Consider the following 17,672-nt stretch of genomic DNA (forward strand, 5'->3'; position numbering starts at 1 on the left):
AAGTCTCGGTTGCAATCCAGGCAATGTGACACGAAAGTGCGTCCAACCTTGACATAACCACTTGAGACAAAATGATTAAAAGCAGAAATGTCTCTATAGTGGGTTGATATCATTCGTTCGTTGGTCGTTTCTTACCATCTACGCTCAAGTTGACAGAAGATTAAGACTATGCAGCTGTAAATATCTCGATGTAATAGCAGTTTGCTAATTTCGTCAGCAATAAGCTTACCTTCAATAACGGCTATATCAACGTAAATCTGTTGAATTGTCAACTTTCAGGTTACAGGTTGCAACATTTTTTCATGAAGCTGTTCATATTAATTTCAGTTTTGCTTTTCTGGTTGGACTATGGACGTTGCAGAATTCAAAAAGGTAAACTTAAGTTCCGCATTGTGATGAAAAAAATTCTTAAATATGTTGTTACAATATTGATGAATATTTATCAACTTTAATTAAAGTTATTTGATGAAGCCTGTGGTTTTGAAAACAACCCAATAAAAACATCTTTCGTAATGTCGTAAAGCGGGAAATAAAGAGGTTTGTTTATACAAGATATATGCAAATGTGTTTCACCAGACCTTGTTGGTGCGAATGTGATGAATTATATGTAAATAAGGAAGGTGTGGCAAAGTTGTTGCTAAACACAAATGAACCGGGATTTATCTTGCTAGTTTAAACTCGCAGGGAGTGGAACCTATTCGACAAGAATTTTGGCACAAAATATGAGGATACGCTTTAATCAACCCTTTTCAGATCCACCCATTCTTTACGCATGGGTTAGAGGACACAGGATAGAAAGGTGCTCACATTGTTACTCATTACAAAATTTCCAATGAACAATTGGTTTTCAAGGTTCCGAATCGATATTCTAAACGTGGGAAATAGAACATTTATTGCAAGAGTTACAAGAATAAATCGCAACACAATCAGTAACACTTTCACAGTTTACTGGTCAGCAAGAACACATCAGAAAGGTTGAGTATATGCATGTATCTAAATGAAATGATGGATATCTGTTTGCCAAATTTGTTTTTATCTCCAAAATAACTATCACAGACAAAGTAACGACACTCGGAAATGTAAAAAACGCTCCAAATGTTTCTGTTGGGATCCCGATATCAGTGTTTGCACCAACACTCACCAAAACAAGACCCAACACGTATGATGTGTTTGGAAGAGAGGTTTACACCTCGCAACTTTACAGACTCCTCGACGAAAACACGTAATTCATACATTAATTGACATGCAAATTCAACCAGCTGTGTTTAATTTTGTCGACTACACTTTGAGTGCTTATCATCAAGATTTCAACAAACTATTTAATTTTTTTATGCCACAAAAATACCGGAAGATTTTTATGAAACGATTTTAATAAAAAATTACAGCAAACACAAAAACGTAAACCCTATGTTGCACAGAAATTTTCCGATAAAGAAAACCACCGCACCACATATGACCATGGAAGTCACGGTGCGATGTGACACCTTTTACATTGATGGTAGCGTTGAACCATTTTATGGCGTAAAAAAGATGTTGGTTTTGGCCAGAAAAATTGTGTCATCCGGAACACCGCTTGAGTTTTTGGTGCGTATATGTAACACAACACACTTGTCTATTAATCTGTTCTGCAGAGAATATTTTGCTTCTGTAACACAACCATCTCCACTTTAAACATGGCTTCATTAAGCTAAATCTGTAACAACAACAATAATCTTTTCTTGCCAGGCCGCACAACATTGTGCAGCGGAATTAGCTTGCAGTAAACCAGTCAAAGCAGCCATCAACACTAACGGAAAAAATAACCAAAAAACTCTATCGGGTACAACGGTGAACATAAAAGCATACGAGATTCACGGGAAAATTGAGATTATTTTGCAAGTAAGCAAACAATGCGGATGATGATAATGTTGTAAAATGTCATCAATATTTTCACCTTTTACATGTACAAGTGTTTTAATTGTCGTGATGTCTCCGCCGTCATCATGCTCACAAGCTCCATGTCTATTTATTTTAACTTGTTTCTGATTTTTCGTTGTGAATATGCATGCTGCCGAATGATGTACTAGACATAACGCAATTATATGTGTTTAAAATGATCATTTTTATCAAAAGCAATGCGGAGGTTGCTATTTTTCCTTACTTATTTCAAGCTCAAAATATATTAGGGATCCAACAGCATGCCTTCCCAAGATGGCGGAGACGGATTTACTGGAGAAAATGGTGCAAGAGGATCCAATGTCATCTGCACACGTATCTTGTGTTACATGCACAGGAAATTTCGTCAAGGTAATATCTTATCTGGTCTGTTCACTTGACCGAATCACGAAAAAAGTGTACGCTTCGATTTGCGTTTCCTATCGTCCGATACAAAAGCATGAAGTGTTTTAGATGTGAGGCCAACACAGATGGTTGTGCATGAAGCCGGGGAAAAGGCTTTTGAATATTGGTCTGTCAAAAATCTTGATAACCATTCCTGTTTAGGCAAAACGTTTAAAAGGTTTAAAAAATGCTTTTAGGTGGTGAAGGGTCACGTGGCCAACTAGGTGGCAACGGTCGCAAGGGCGGGACGTCATTTAATGGAGGAGATGCTGGAAATATCGTGTTTTATAGTAAACATATATCTGGTTCTGTACACTTGACCCAACGTCCAGGAAAGGCAGGGCGCCCGGGCGAACACGGTTATGGAGGACTTGGCGGGTAAAGTATTTATATAGAAACAGCACATAACTATTTAAAAAAAAATACTTTTGGCTTATGAAATAAGTTTTGTATGCCATTTTGTTTAGAAAATTTGGTGCTCCTGGCTGTGGTTGCATGTGTGTGGAAACTGCATTTTGTTTTGACTTTGATTGTGAGTTCTTAGCAAGAACTGACTGTCCGCGCAATGTTCCCGTGGGCCCAAGACAGCCTGACGGCAAGGATGGATTTTTAATCTATGATATTCCAACAGTGGTAGGTGCCAACAAAATGGGTTACTTTGAACACACACAAGGGAAACAATTTCTGAAAATGACATGTTTAGCCTTACGTAGTCCCCAACTATCTATCTCTACAGCTCTCCCATTTAAATACACGTTGACGAATATAATAGTAAAACAAAGTGGAACAGTTAATCACAACAACTGAAATTTTTCAAAATACAAGCTTTTTCTGCTGTGCATCGATAAACACTTCAGATCAAGTGGTACCATTCAAGATATAACTATTAATTTCTGCTGAGTAGGAAAAAAATAATTCGAGTAATATACGCAGGGAAGTACAGGATCGACAGGTTTCACTGATTTGAGAAAAGTCAATTCTCTGAAACAGTGTTTCACTGGTGATGAGGAACTATTATGGATGATAGAAAGAGAAGGAGAAATGCTGTTTCAAAGAAATAACAATGCAGCAGCAAAAGAAAGATTGGTGTTTATTTCAGAAATGGCAAATGATACAAGCTTGGTGCATCGACAGGTAAAACCTTATTGAACTTGTCTAAGAATTTACATGAAATTTTTTCACAAAGAATATTCCTCAGTTTGCTACAAAAAACAATTCAACTTGCATTTAACACAAACAAAAATAATTATACCAGTTGCACTGATGAGACCTTTTAGGTCGAAACATCGGCCATCTGTCTGCAGCTTACACAGAAATAAATATGTTTAGGCCAGGGAAATTACAAGGTATATTGAACAAGGGTTTGATTTCTATGGAAATTCGAAATACTACGCTCCAGACAAGTACTGGACATCTTTGCAGAAACGCACAAAGGAACTAATTAACGCTGGAAAGCAGTTGGAATCCTCCTATAACAACGTATTAAGTTCTGTAAGTTAAAAAGGCATGTGTTACTGTAACATATACGGTAAAATAATAACAATAGCCTACGCGAACAATTGCAATGTTTTTTATTAATAGTGCTACTAATTAATAAGATTTATAGGCGTGTTTTTTTACTTAACAGATTGATCAAAATCTGATCTCATTGACAATAGTTTCAAGCATAATGGAAGAAGTATACACGACAAACACGCTCACGCTTCAGTTCCGACAACACGTGTTGAAGAAAAAGATGAAGTTTTACCGAAAAGCTCTCAAAAACATTGAACAAACTATGAAGCAGCAGTTGATTATCATCAAACGTTTGGCAAAAGTAGTTTTAGTCGAGGCGGTATGTTTCGTAATAAATTAAAACACAGTAGTTTGGAAACAAAAATATTTTGACGCTTCACTTTCTAATAGACAAATAACCAACAACCAAGCATACTCGAATTTCTTTTTTCAATTGTTGGGATATTTTTGAGTGGTATCAAGAAAGATCCAGTAGCTGTGTACGACAAATCAGTCAGCGTAAGATTTCAAATTAATTTTCATACATGCATTGCATTTATTTGTACTTTAATATTACAGTTCATATTAAGTATGAGTGAAAAACACTGTCAACTTCCATTTATTGGACATCTGCAGGACACCTTGGGATCAAAGTATATCCTTTTTCTTTCTATTCAAAACCGTTATACAAAACCTGTCATGTTTTCACAGTCTTCATTTTGCTTTTCATTTCCGAGCCACTTCAAAAAACTTCGATTACAGCAGCTTGGATGCATCGGCCGTTCCCACAATCATGAAAAGCAATTTAGCGAAAAATAAAGGAAAAATTATTCAAGAACTTCATTGCATTTACAAAGAAACCAGTTCGCAAAACGTAAATCTTGATTTAACTAGAGAATCGTATACGTGATGAAACCAGACCCATTTTGCAATGCAGGCATTCACCTTAGACCGAATTCTCAATGATTTTTTTCGGGATGGATCGTTTCGCATTGAAATCATAGAAAAGCTTATTAGCATGGATGCTCAAATGAAAGTACAGAAAAAGACTTTTTTTTCTTTTTTTCATTTTGTAGCCATGTTTTACAAGATTTACTTTATGCACAGCAAATTAGTTACAACCAAAAGGTCTTGGAAGAGACACGAAACGTTACGAACGGAAAACAGGACGCCGCATTAAAAAACATTCCAATGGAAACAAAATATTACTGGAGTGACTTGTTACTGCAGTAACTTTCATGAAATTAATTTAGAATAAATACAAAAAATCAATCTTTCCAAGTTTAAAACAACGCTTTCTCCGACAGTTTGTACCAGCAGCAAGAAAACCTGATAATGGAATCGATTTACGAACTTTCTAAATCCTACCAATTCGAAACTTTGTGGGACTTTGGGGCACAGGAAATATTTTTACGTAAATTTAGTGGCAAGGTATGAGTGTAATACGCATTTCATATTTCAATCAAAACTGTTTCTACTAAGAATTGAAAATTACCTCAGAATGTGGTTTTAAATGCTGGAAGATTAAACGGAATGTTTCAGTTGCACAGAATCTATCGACGACTGCAAAAACAAAGAAACAAATTTTTAACATATGCGTCCACATACGCTGGCCCATCTTCTCATATTTTTATAGCTAATTGGAAAATAACACAGGTATTTCGGTAAAAAAAACTGGTCTACTACAAACTACTACACCGGACAATTACAAATGGTAAATTGAACTATTTACAAGTTATCCCATCCGGCGGTTATCAGCAAACTTCGGTCGACTGGGCGGACCACATTTACTTTGGATATTGATCCTAACGACCCAATGACAACACGGTGCGGAAACTGTTACAACGGGAGGTTGATCGGACTCTACATAGAAATTATTGGTGACCCGCAGCCCGAAAACGTACCAACTAAGTACGTGACCACCGTTACTTAATCAATTAATCTAACGCCAATTCTTGACAGAACTTACGTGCTGGTATCGCACCAGGGAGATTCCCGGTTTTTGCTTCCTCTTTCGGATGGTAATATTAGTGCGGTATATTTTCAACAAACTCCGGAAAAAGCAAAATCTGGAAAAATATTGTCGTTTGACTCTTCCCAATTGGTTGCTAATGGGGTTGACGACGATCTGGACACAGCACTGGATGACATATTTGCTGACCATGTATAGCAAAGTTCCCGCAGATATTTCGATCTTAAACACCTTTGTTTTGTTTTTTACAGGAGTACCAATATTGCCAACACGACGCCTTAAACTTTGCTGGAGCGAAACCTTGCAAAAGTCCATACGCAACATACATCTTAACTGTACCCAGATCCAATAACTACGTTTGCCCAACAGACTACAGTGTTTCTGTATCTGGTTACAACTGTCAAAGCTACGACTACTCCAGGTTGGCTACTGGGCGCCTTGAGTTATATGTATTAGTTATTCTCTCTAATTCAAACAAAAACACAACATGTTAACCAATGTTCATACGCACTTAAATGTTATTTATTAGAGAATACTTGCATCGCTTAATCAATTTTGTACTTAAGGTTGAACGAAATAAGAATTTATGCAAAGGTCAGATCTTGGAGCAACTACCCACCTGACCCAAAAGCTGCAAGGTAATTTTGGAGAAAACGTTTATCCAACATCATTAATAATAAACGACAAATATTTTGTTGCAGACGATTGACCAAAAAACAACGTCGACGTCAACAAGGATGATAACTAATGCTCGAAGAGATGTAACAACAGTAAAATTTCTCATTATTTCACAAATGTTTAAATGACTAATATACTTTTGTATATAAAAAAGAATCCATGAAACAAAATTAGAATATTGCAATCAAAACCGTATTCAGTTTTTGTGCAACTTTGACTATGGTGTTTTGATATTTCTCATATTAATAAAATATTAATAAAAGTGGAATCGGTAAAATGGTTAGGAACTAGAAAAAAATGGGATGTTTATCGGATTCGTAACATCTATTCAAAATTAATACAACTATAGTTATCAGATTATAGCTCACATTGTCATGTCTGAGTGCGTTATTTTTCATGTACAAATTCACTTATATTTTGTTGTGGTTTTCTGTGTAGGAGAAAGCACTAAATGTTTTCAGTGATTTTTCGTGCATCTGTATTTGTTTTTTTGTTTGTAATATTGTTCAATTGTAGTTGTTTCCATTGTGCATGTTTGCAATCTTTCTTTGACTTTATCAATGTCATACCCACCAATCAAGTAGTTCTTCTTACGCCTAATTAATTTGTTTACATTTGGAAAATTGTTGTATGGAAATAATGTCAGTGGCTCAGCAAAGATAAGGGACATTTACTCAGTTTGCACAGCAAGTTTTGTGCACACGTTTCAATGTTCATAAACAAATAGAAACAGAGGCGTGAAAATGTCGCCTGTAGTCGTTTACTTAGTTAGATGCAAATTAGCTCTGATTCATTCTTCCCAACATTGACAGGATTTGATTTGCTTCATCTGTGACTGAAACTTTCGATCATATAACAGTTTACCATCAAACATCAACAACAAATATAGGTAGTATGCTTGGAAGTCGAGATTGTTTAAATATTGGATTTAAATTTTATATGCGCAAAAGAGCCATAATAAAAAATGAGAGCTGCAGACAGGGTGTATACACGCACTGTTTCGACCTGTAAGGTCTCATCAGTGCAGCTGTTGATGTGGCACTGTGCTATAGCTGGTAGACTAGCAGGCACACAGATTTCCACTTTGTGGTACCTTTCGGTCAATCGTCGATATGTTGGGTACCAAACTAGGTACCAATCAACACAGACAAACCACGTGGAGCGCACTATGGCCAAAACAACTGTTTGGGACCCAATAGCGCTATCAGCTCGGCTTTCACCCAAATCATATTATATGCGCAAAAGAGCCTTATTGATTACATGCGCAAAGTGCGTGTATACACCCTGTCTGCAGCTCTCATTGATTATTATGGCTCTTTTGCGCATATAATATGATTTGGGTGAAAGGCGAGCCGATAGCGCTATTGGGTCCCAAACAGTTGTTTTGGCCATAGTGCGCTCCACGTGGTTCGTCTGTGTTGATTGGTACCTAGTTTGGTACCCAACATATCGACGATTGACCGAAAGGTACCACAAAGTGGAAATATGTGTGCCTGCTAGTCTACCAGCTAGCAAAGTGCCACATCAACAGCTGCACTGATGAGACCTTACAGGTCGAAATAGTGCGTGTATACACCCTGTCTGCAGCTCTCATGTATTTAAATTTGTTTGCATTTCTATGAGTTTGTGTATCTTTTCAAATGGATTTCAAAAGCACATAAACTGCGACGATGCCATTTCGGCTTAATTTATATTTCTGTGTTATTTCAAAATTAAGTCTTTGCGAGTAATTTTGGATATCGGAAAACATAGGACTGATCCGACGGTATATTGTTTTGCCAGACGTGAGTTTTCTTGACCAGACAGGAGCGACGCGTATATAAATTGTTGTTGTCGCCACGGAGTCACTGCGGAACACCTGCTGCCAGTTATACGAAACGAAGCGCAGCATCTCTATCACGAGTCACTCCATGTATTTGAAACTTGATGAAGCGAATGGTGCGTGTCAACAACAGACGCGTCGCCTTCTGTGGGGGGAATTGTTTTTTATCCCAGACCCGTTGGACGGGAGGAGTAAATGTAGTATTCTGACTCTATGAAAGAGTGCGCATTGTTAAAGCTACACCTATGTAGAAAAAAATTCAACAATCGTCATGTGTGAATATGGATGAGGTTTCTATAAACATAAAAACAGCTTTGTTAGATCTTGTACAATTCATAAACATTGTTATGTATAAGTATAGTTGGGATATTACGGCTAAATCAGTTTTGCACTTCGGGAGTGAAATACAGCATTGTATTTCAAAAGTAAACAAAACAGAAAAGCGCATGAGGCACTGCTATAGAGAGGGCAACAGGAACTTTTTGCAGTCTGTGTGACTGAAGCGATTTATTGCACCAGTGTGGCGCAATGTCGTTGAGGAGAAAGTCATCTAACAGTTCTGGACGATTTTAGAAAAACTGACGAAGTCTCGGTTGCAATCCAGGCAATGTGACACGAAAGTGCGTTCAACCTTGGCATAACCACTTGAGACAAAATGATTAAAAGCAGAAATGTCTCTATAGTGGGTTGATATCATTCGTTCGTTGGTCGTTTCTTACCATCTACGCTCAAGTTGACAGAAGATTAAGACTATGCAACTGTAAATATCTCGATGTAATAGCAGTTTGCTAATTTCGTCAACAATAAGCTTACATTCAATAACGGCTATATCAACGTAAATCTGTTGAATTGTCAACTTTCAGGTTACAGGTTGCAACATTTTTTCATGAAGCTGTTCATATTAATTTCAGTTTTGCTTTTCTGGGTGGACTATGGACGTTGCAGAATTCAAAAAGGTAAACTTAAGTTCCGCATTGTGATGAAAAAAATTCTTAAATATGTTGAAGAATATTGATGAATATTTATCAACTTTAATTAAAGTTATTTGATGAAGCCTGTGGTTTTGAAAACAACCCAATAAAAACATCTTTCGAAATGTCGTAAAGCGGGAAACAAAGTGGTTTGTTTATACAAGATATATGCAAATGTGTTTCACCAGACCTTGTTGGTGCGAATGTGATGAATTATATGTAAATAAGGAAGGTGTGGCAAAGTTGTTGCTAAACACAAATGAACTGGGATTTATCTTGCTAGTTTAAACTCGCAGGGAGTGGAACCTATTCGACAAGAATTTTGGCACAAAATATGAGGATACGCTTTAATCAACCCTATCCAGATCCACCCATTCTTTACGCATGGGTTAGAGGACACAGGATCGAAAGGTGCTCACTTTGTTACTCATTACAAAATTTCCAATGAACAATTGGTTTTCAAGGTTCCGAATCGATATTCTAAACGTGGGAAATAGAACATTTATTGCAAGAGTTACAAGAATAAATCGCAACACAATCAGTAACACTTTCACAGTTTACTGGTCAGCAAGAACACATCAGAAAGGTTGAGTATATGCATGTATCTAAATGAAATGATGGATATCTGTTTGCCAAATTTGTTTTTATCTCCAAAATAACTATCACAGACAAAGTAACGACACTCGGAAATGTAAAAAACGCTCCAAATGTTTCTGTGGGGATCCCGATATCAGCGTTTGCACCAACACTCACCAAAACAAGACCCAACACGTATGATGTGTTTGGAAGAGAGGTTTACACCTCGCAACTTTACAGACTCCTCGACGAAAACACGTAATTCATACATTAATTGACATGCAAATTCAACCAGCTGTGTTTAATTTTGTCGACTACACTTTGAGTACTTATCATCAAGATTCCAACAAACTATTTAATTTTTTTATGCCACAAAAATACCGGAAGATTTTTATGAAACGATTTTAATAAAAAATTACAGCAAACACAAAAACGTAAACCCTATGTTGCACAGAAATTTTCCGATAAAGAAAACCACCGCACCACATATGACCATGGAAGTCACGGTGCGATGTGACACCTTTTACATTGATGGTAGCGTTGAACCATTTTATGGCGTAAAAAAGATGTTGGTTTTGGCCAGAAAAATTGTGTCATCCGGAACACCGCTTGAGTTTTTGGTGCGTATATGTAACACAACACACTTGTCTATTAATCTGTTCTGCAGAGAATATTTTGCTTCTGTAACACAACCATCTCCACTTTAAACATGGCTTCATTAAGCTAAATCTGTAACAACAACAATAATCTTTTCTTGCCAGGCCGCACAACAATGTGCAGCGGAATTAGCTTGCAGTAAACCAGTCAAAGCAGCCATCAACACTAACGGAAAAAATAACCAAAAAACTCTATCGGGTACAACGGTGAACATAAAAGCATACGAGATTCACGGGAAAATTGAGATTATTTTGCAAGTAAGCAAACAATGCGGATGATGATGATGTTGTAAAATGTCATCAATATTTTCACCTTTTACATGTACAAGTGTTTTAATTGTCGTGATGTCTCCGCCGTCATCATGCTCACAAGCTCCTTGTCTATTTATTTTAACTTGTTTCTGATTTTTCGTTGTGAATATGCATGCTGCCGAATGATGTCATTTTTACTCGACATAACGCAACTATATGTGCTTAAAATGATCATTTTTATCAAAAGCAATGCGGAGGTTGCTATTTTTCCTTACTTATTTCAAGCTCAAAATATATTAGGGATCCAACAGCATGCCTTCCCAAGATGGCGGAGACGGATTGACTGGAGAAAATGGTGCAAGAGGATCCAATGTCATCTGCACACGTATCTTGTGTTACATACACAGGAAATTTCGTCAAGGTAATATCTTATCTGGTCTGTTCACTTGACCGAATCACGAAAAAAGTGTACGCTTCGATTTGCGTTTCCTATCGGCCAACACAGATGGTCGTGCATGGAGCCGGGGAAAAGGCTTTTGAATATTGGTCTGTCAAAAGCCTCGATAACCATTCCTGTTTAGGCAAAACGTTTAAAAGGTATTAAAAATACTTTTAGGTGGTAAAGGGTCACGTGGCCAACTAGGTGGCAACGGTCGCAAGGGCGGGGCGTCATTTAATGGAGGAGATGCCGGAAATATCGTGTTTTATAGTAAACATATATCTGGTTCTGTACACTTGACCCAACGTCCAGGAAAGGCAGGGCGCCCGGGCGAACACGGTTATGGAGGACTTGGCGGGTAAAGTATTCATGTAGAAACAGCACATAACTATTTAAAAAAAATACTTTTGGCTTAAGACACAAGTTTCGCATGCCATTTTGTTTAGAAAATTTGGTGCTGAAGGCTGTGGTTGCATGTGTGTGGAAGGTCCATATTGTTTGTGCCTTGAATGTGAGTTGTTAGCAGAAACTGACTGTCCGCCCAATGTTCCCGTGGGCCCAAGACAGCCTGACGGCAAGGATGGATTTTTAATCTATGACATTCCAACAGTGGTAGGTGACAACAAAATGGGTTACTTTGAACACACACAAGGGAAACAATTTCTGAAAATGACATGTTGAACGTGTACACGCAGTGTTTCGCCCTGTAAGGTCTCATCAGTGCAGCTGTTAAGTGGCACTGTGCTAGCTTTCACACTAGCAAGCACACTAGTCTCCACGTTGTGGTAACTTTCGGTCAACGTCGATCTGCAGGGACATGTTTAGTCTTACGTAACTATCTGTCTCTACAGCTATCCCATTTAAATACACGTTTTCCGTAAGAAAAAGTAGGAAAAAAATAACTAGGAAAAAAGTAATTAACATCGAGTAATATGCGCAGGGAAGTACAGGATCAACAGGTGTTACCGATTTGAGAAAAGTCAATTCTCTGAAACAGTGGTTCACTGGTGATGAGGAACTATTATGGATGATAGAAAGAGAAGGAGAAATGCTATTTCAAAGAAATAACAATGCAGCAGCAAAAGAAAGATTGGTGTTTATTTTAGAAATGGCAAATGATACAAGCTTGGTGTATCGACAGGTGAAACCTTATTGAAATTGTCTAACAATTTACATGAAATTTTTTCACAAAGAATATTCCTCAGTTTGTTACAAAGAACAATTCAACTTGCATTTAACACAAACAAAAATAATTATACCAGTTGCACTGATATGACCTTTTTGGTCGAAACAGTGGCCATCTGTTTGCAGCCTACGCAGAAATAATTATGTTTAGGCCAGGGAAATTACAAGATATATTGAACAAGGGTTTGATTTCTATGGAAATTCGAAATACTACGCTCCAGACAAGTACTGGACATCTTTGCAGAAACGCACAAAGGAACTAATTAACGTTGGAAAGCAGTTGGAATCCTCCTATAACAACGTATTAAGTTCTGTAAGTTAAAAAGGCTTGTGTAAGTGAAACATATACAGTAAAATAATAACAATAGCCTACGCGAACATTTGCAATTTTTTTTATTATAGTGCTACTAATTAATAAGATTTATAGGCGTGTTTTTTTTACTTAACAGATTGATCAAAATCTGATCTCATTGACAATAGTTTCAAGCATAATGGAAGAAGTATACACGACAAACACGCTCACGCTTCAGTTCCGACAACACGTGTTGAAGAAAAAGATGAAGTTTTACCGAAAAGCTCTCAAAAACATTGAACAAACTATGAAGCAGCAGTTGATTATCATCAAACGTTTGGCAAAAGTAGTTTTAGTCGAGGCGGTATGTTTCGTAATAAATTAAAACACAGTAGTTTGGAAACAAAAATATTTTGACGCTTCACTTTCTAATAGACAAATAACCAACAACCAAGCATACTCGAATTTCTTTTTTCAATTGTTGGGATATTTTTGAGTGGTATCAAGAAAGATCCAGTAGCTGTGTACGACAAATCAGTCAGCGTAAGATTTCAAATTAATTTTCATACATGCATTGCATTTATTTGTACTTTAATATTACAGTTCATATTAAGTATGAGTGAAAAACACTGTCAACTTCCATTTATTGGACATCTGCAGGACACCTTGGGATCAAAGTATATCCTTTTTCTTTCTATTCAAAACCGTTATACAAAACCTGTCATGTTTTCACAGTCTTCATTTTGCTTTTCATTTCCGAGCCACTTCAAAAAACTTCGATTACAGCAGCTTGGATGCATCGGCCGTTCCCACAATCATGAAAAGCAATTTAGCGAAAAATAAAGGAAAAATTATTCAAGAACTTCATTGCATTTACAAAGAAACCAGTTCGCAAAACGTAAATCTTGATTTAACTAGAGAATCGTATACGTGATGAAACCAGACCCATTTTGCAATGCAGGCATTCACCTTAGACCGAATTCTCAATGATTTTTTTCGGGATGGATCGTTTCGCATTGAAATCATAGAAAAGCTTATTAGCATGGATGCTCAAATGAAAGTACAGAAAAAGACTTTTTTTTCTTTTTTTCATTTTGTAGCCATGTTTTACAAGATTTACTTTATGCACAGCAAATTAATTACAACCAAAAGGTCTTGGAAGAGACACGAAACGTTACGAACGGAAAACAGGACGCCGCATTAAAAAACATTCCAATGGAAACAAAATATTACTGGAGTGACTTGTTACTGCAGTAACTTTCATGAAATTAATTTAGAATAAATACAAAAAATCAATCTTTCCAAGTTTAAAACAACGCTTTCTCCGACAGTTTGTACCAGCAGCAAGAAAACCTGATAATGGAATCGATTTACGAACTTTCTAAATCCTACCAATTCGAAACTTTGTGGGACTTTGGGGCACAGGAAATATTTTTACGTAAATTTAGTGGCAAGGTATGAGTGTAATACGCATTTCATATTTCAATCAAAACTGTTTCTACTAAGAATTGAAAATTACCTCAGAATGTGGTTTTAAATGCTGGAAGATTAAACGGAATGTTTCAGTTGCACAGAATCTATCGACGACTGCAAAAACAAAGAAACAAATTTTTAACATATGCGTCCACATACGCTGGCCCATCTTCTCATATTTTTATAGCTAATTGGAAAATAACACAGGTATTTCGGTAAAAAAAACTGGTCTACTACAAACTACTACACCGGACAATTACAAATGGTAAATTGAACTATTTACAAGTTATCCCATCCGGCGGTTATCAGCAAACTTCGGTCGACTGGGCGGACCACATTTACTTTGGATATTGATCCTAACGACCCAATGACAACACGGTGCGGAAACTGTTACAACGGGAGGTTGATCGGACTCTACATAGAAATTATTGGTGACCCGCAGCCCGAAAACGTACCAACTAAGTACGTGACCACCGTTACTTAATCAATTAATCTAACGCCAATTCTTGACAGAACTTACGTGCTGGTATCGCACCAGGGAGATTCCCGGTTTTTGCTTCCTCTTTCGGATGGTAATATTAGTGCGGTATATTTTCAACAAACTCCGGAAAAAGCAAAATCTGGAAAAATATTGTCGTTTGACTCTTCCCAATTGGTTGCTAATGGGGTTGACGACGATCTGGACACAGCACTGGATGACATATTTGCTGACCATGTATAGCAAAGTTCCCGCAGATATTTCGATCTTAAACACCTTTGTTTTGTTTTTTACAGGAGTACCAATATTGCCAACACGACGCCTTAAACTTTGCTGGAGCGAAACCTTGCAAAAGTCCATACGCAACATACATCTTAACTGTACCCAGATCCAATTACTACGTTTGCCCAACAGACTACAGTGTTTCTGTATCTGGTTACAACTGTCAAAGCTACGACTACTCCAGGTTGGCTACTGGGCGCCTTGAGTTATATGTATTAGTTATTCTCTCTAATTCAAACAAAAACACAACATGTTAACCAATGTTCATACGCACTTAAATGTTATTTATTAGAGAATACTTGCATCGCTTAATCAATTTTGTACTTAAGGTTGAACGAAATAAGAATTTATGCAAAGGTCAGATCTTGGAGCAACTACCCACCTGACCCAAAAGCTGCAAGGTAATTTTGGAGAAAACGTTTATCCAACATCATTAATAATAAACGACAAATATTTTGTTGCAGACGATTGACCAAAAAACAACGTCGACGTCAACAAGGATGATAACTAATGCTCGAAGAGATGTAACAACAGTAAAATTTCTCATTATTTCACAAATGTTTAAATGACTAATATACTTTTGTATATAAAAAAGAATCCATGAAACAAAATTAGAATATTGCAATCAAAACCGTATTCAGTTTTTGTGCAACTTTGACTATGGTGTTTTGATATTTCTCATATTAATAAAATATTAATAAAAGTGGAATCGGTAAAATGGTTAGGAACTAGAAAAAAATGGGATGTTTATCGGATTCGTAACATCTATTCAAAATTAATACAACTATAGTTATCAGATTATAGCTCACATTGTCATGTCTGAGTGCGTTATTTTTCATGTACAAATTCACTTATATTTTGTTGTGGTTTTCTGTGTAGGAGAAAGCACTAAATGTTTTCAGTGATTTTTCGTGCATCTGTATTTGTTTTTTTGTTTGTAATATTGTTCAATTGTAGTTGTTTCCATTGTGCATGTTTGCAATCTTTCTTTGACTTTATCAATGTCATACCCACCAATCAAGTAGTTCTTCTTACGCCTAATTAATTTGTTTACATTTGGAAAATTGTTGTATGGAAATAATGTCAGTGGCTCAGCAAAGATAAGGGACATTTACTCAGTTTGCACAGCAAGTTTTGTGCACACGTTTCAATGTTCATAAACAAATAGAAACAGAGGCGTGAAAATGTCGCCTGTAGTCGTTTACTTAGTTAGATGCAAATTAGCTCTGATTCATTCTTCCCAACATTGACAGGATTTGATTTGCTTCATCTGTGACTGAAACTTTCGATCATATAACAGTTTACCATCAAACATCAACAACAAATATAGGTAGTATGCTTGGAAGTCGAGATTGTTTAAATATTGGATTTAAATTTTATATGCGCAAAAGAGCCATAATAAAAAATGAGAGCTGCAGACAGGGTGTATACACGCACTGTTTCGACCTGTAAGGTCTCATCAGTGCAGCTGTTGATGTGGCACTGTGCTATAGCTGGTAGACTAGCAGGCACACAGATTTCCACTTTGTGGTACCTTTCGGTCAATCGTCGATATGTTGGGTACCAAACTAGGTACCAATCAACACAGACAAACCACGTGGAGCGCACTATGGCCAAAACAACTGTTTGGGACCCAATAGCGCTATCAGCTCGGCTTTCACCCAAATCATATTATATGCGCAAAAGAGCCTTATTGATTACATGCGCAAAGTGCGTGTATACACCCTGTCTGCAGCTCTCATTGATTATTATGGCTCTTTTGCGCATATAATATGATTTGGGTGAAAGGCGAGCCGATAGCGCTATTGGGTCCCAAACAGTTGTTTTGGCCATAGTGCGCTCCACGTGGTTCGTCTGTGTTGATTGGTACCTAGTTTGGTACCCAACATATCGACGATTGACCGAAAGGTACCACAAAGTGGAAATATGTGTGCCTGCTAGTCTACCAGCTAGCAAAGTGCCACATCAACAGCTGCACTGATGAGACCTTACAGGTCGAAACAGTGCGTGTATACACCCTGTCTGCAGCTCTCATGTATTTAAATTTGTTTGCATTTCTATGAGTTTGTGTATCTTTTCAAATGGATTTCAAAAGCACATAAACTGCGACGATGCCATTTCGGCTTAATTTATATTTCTGTGTTATTTCAAAATTAAGTCTTTGCGAGTAATTTTGGATATCGGAAAACATAGGACTGATCCGACGGTATATTGTTTTGCCAGACGTGAGTTTTCTTGACCAGACAGGAGCGACGCGTATATAAATTGTTGTTGTCGCCACGGAGTCACTGCGGAACACCTGCTGCCAGTTATACGAAACGAAGCGCAGCATCTCTATCACGAGTCACTCCATGTATTTGAAACTTGATGAAGCGAATGGTGCGTGTCAACAACAGACGCGTCGCCTTCTGTGGGGGGAATTGTTTTTTATCCCAGACCCGTTGGACGGGAGGAGTAAATGTAGTATTCTGACTCTATGAAAGAGTGCGCATTGTTAAAGCTACACCTATGTAGAAAAAAATTCAATAATCGTCATGTGTGAATATGGATGAGGTTTCTATAAACATAAAAACAGCTTTGTTAGATCTTGTACAATTCATAAACATTGTTATGTATAAGTATAGTTGGGATATTACGGCTAAATCAGTTTTGCACTTCGGGAGTGAAATACAGCATTGTATTTCAAAAGTAAACAAAACAGAAAAGCGCATGAGGCACTGCTATAGAGAGGGCAACAGGAACTTTTTGCAGTCTGTGTGACTGAAGCGATTTATTGCACCAGT

The 17,672-nt window shown here is 37.2% G+C and overlaps 2 protein-coding genes across 2 annotated transcripts; both read left to right on the top strand.

The window, feature by feature from the left end:
• The first annotated feature begins 285 nt into the window (after positions 1 to 285).
• Positions 286 to 7,045, top strand: LOC145894884 (uncharacterized). Its single transcript, XM_082983551.1, has 24 exons — positions 286 to 372; positions 685 to 799; positions 853 to 974; positions 1,057 to 1,222; positions 1,419 to 1,584; positions 1,726 to 1,878; positions 2,166 to 2,286; positions 2,517 to 2,697; positions 2,787 to 2,952; positions 3,253 to 3,453; positions 3,649 to 3,810; positions 3,947 to 4,153; positions 4,225 to 4,332; positions 4,393 to 4,466; positions 4,525 to 4,687; positions 4,751 to 4,849; positions 4,921 to 5,042; positions 5,121 to 5,244; positions 5,314 to 5,469; positions 5,549 to 5,724; positions 5,776 to 5,977; positions 6,037 to 6,206; positions 6,352 to 6,423; positions 6,487 to 7,045. Exons 1-24 carry the CDS (start codon positions 303 to 305, stop codon positions 6,524 to 6,526), a joined length of 3,336 nt encoding a protein of 1,111 aa, XP_082839677.1. The 5' UTR covers positions 286 to 302; the 3' UTR covers positions 6,527 to 7,045.
• Positions 7,046 to 9,152: 2,107 nt separating this feature from the next.
• Positions 9,153 to 15,898, top strand: LOC145894702 (uncharacterized). The gene is made up of 24 exons (XM_082983343.1): positions 9,153 to 9,241; positions 9,553 to 9,667; positions 9,721 to 9,842; positions 9,925 to 10,090; positions 10,287 to 10,452; positions 10,594 to 10,746; positions 11,041 to 11,161; positions 11,357 to 11,537; positions 11,626 to 11,791; positions 12,120 to 12,320; positions 12,516 to 12,677; positions 12,814 to 13,020; positions 13,092 to 13,199; positions 13,260 to 13,333; positions 13,392 to 13,554; positions 13,618 to 13,716; positions 13,788 to 13,909; positions 13,988 to 14,111; positions 14,181 to 14,336; positions 14,416 to 14,591; positions 14,643 to 14,844; positions 14,904 to 15,073; positions 15,219 to 15,290; positions 15,354 to 15,898. Exons 1-24 carry the CDS (start codon positions 9,172 to 9,174, stop codon positions 15,391 to 15,393), a joined length of 3,336 nt encoding a protein of 1,111 aa, XP_082839469.1. The 5' UTR covers positions 9,153 to 9,171; the 3' UTR covers positions 15,394 to 15,898.
• Positions 15,899 to 17,672: the final 1,774 nt, after the last annotated feature.

Source organism: Ascidia mentula, chromosome 3 (genome assembly GCF_947561715.1).
Source record: "Ascidia mentula chromosome 3, kaAscMent1.1, whole genome shotgun sequence".
Classification (NCBI taxonomy): Eukaryota; Metazoa; Chordata; class Ascidiacea; order Phlebobranchia; family Ascidiidae; genus Ascidia; species Ascidia mentula.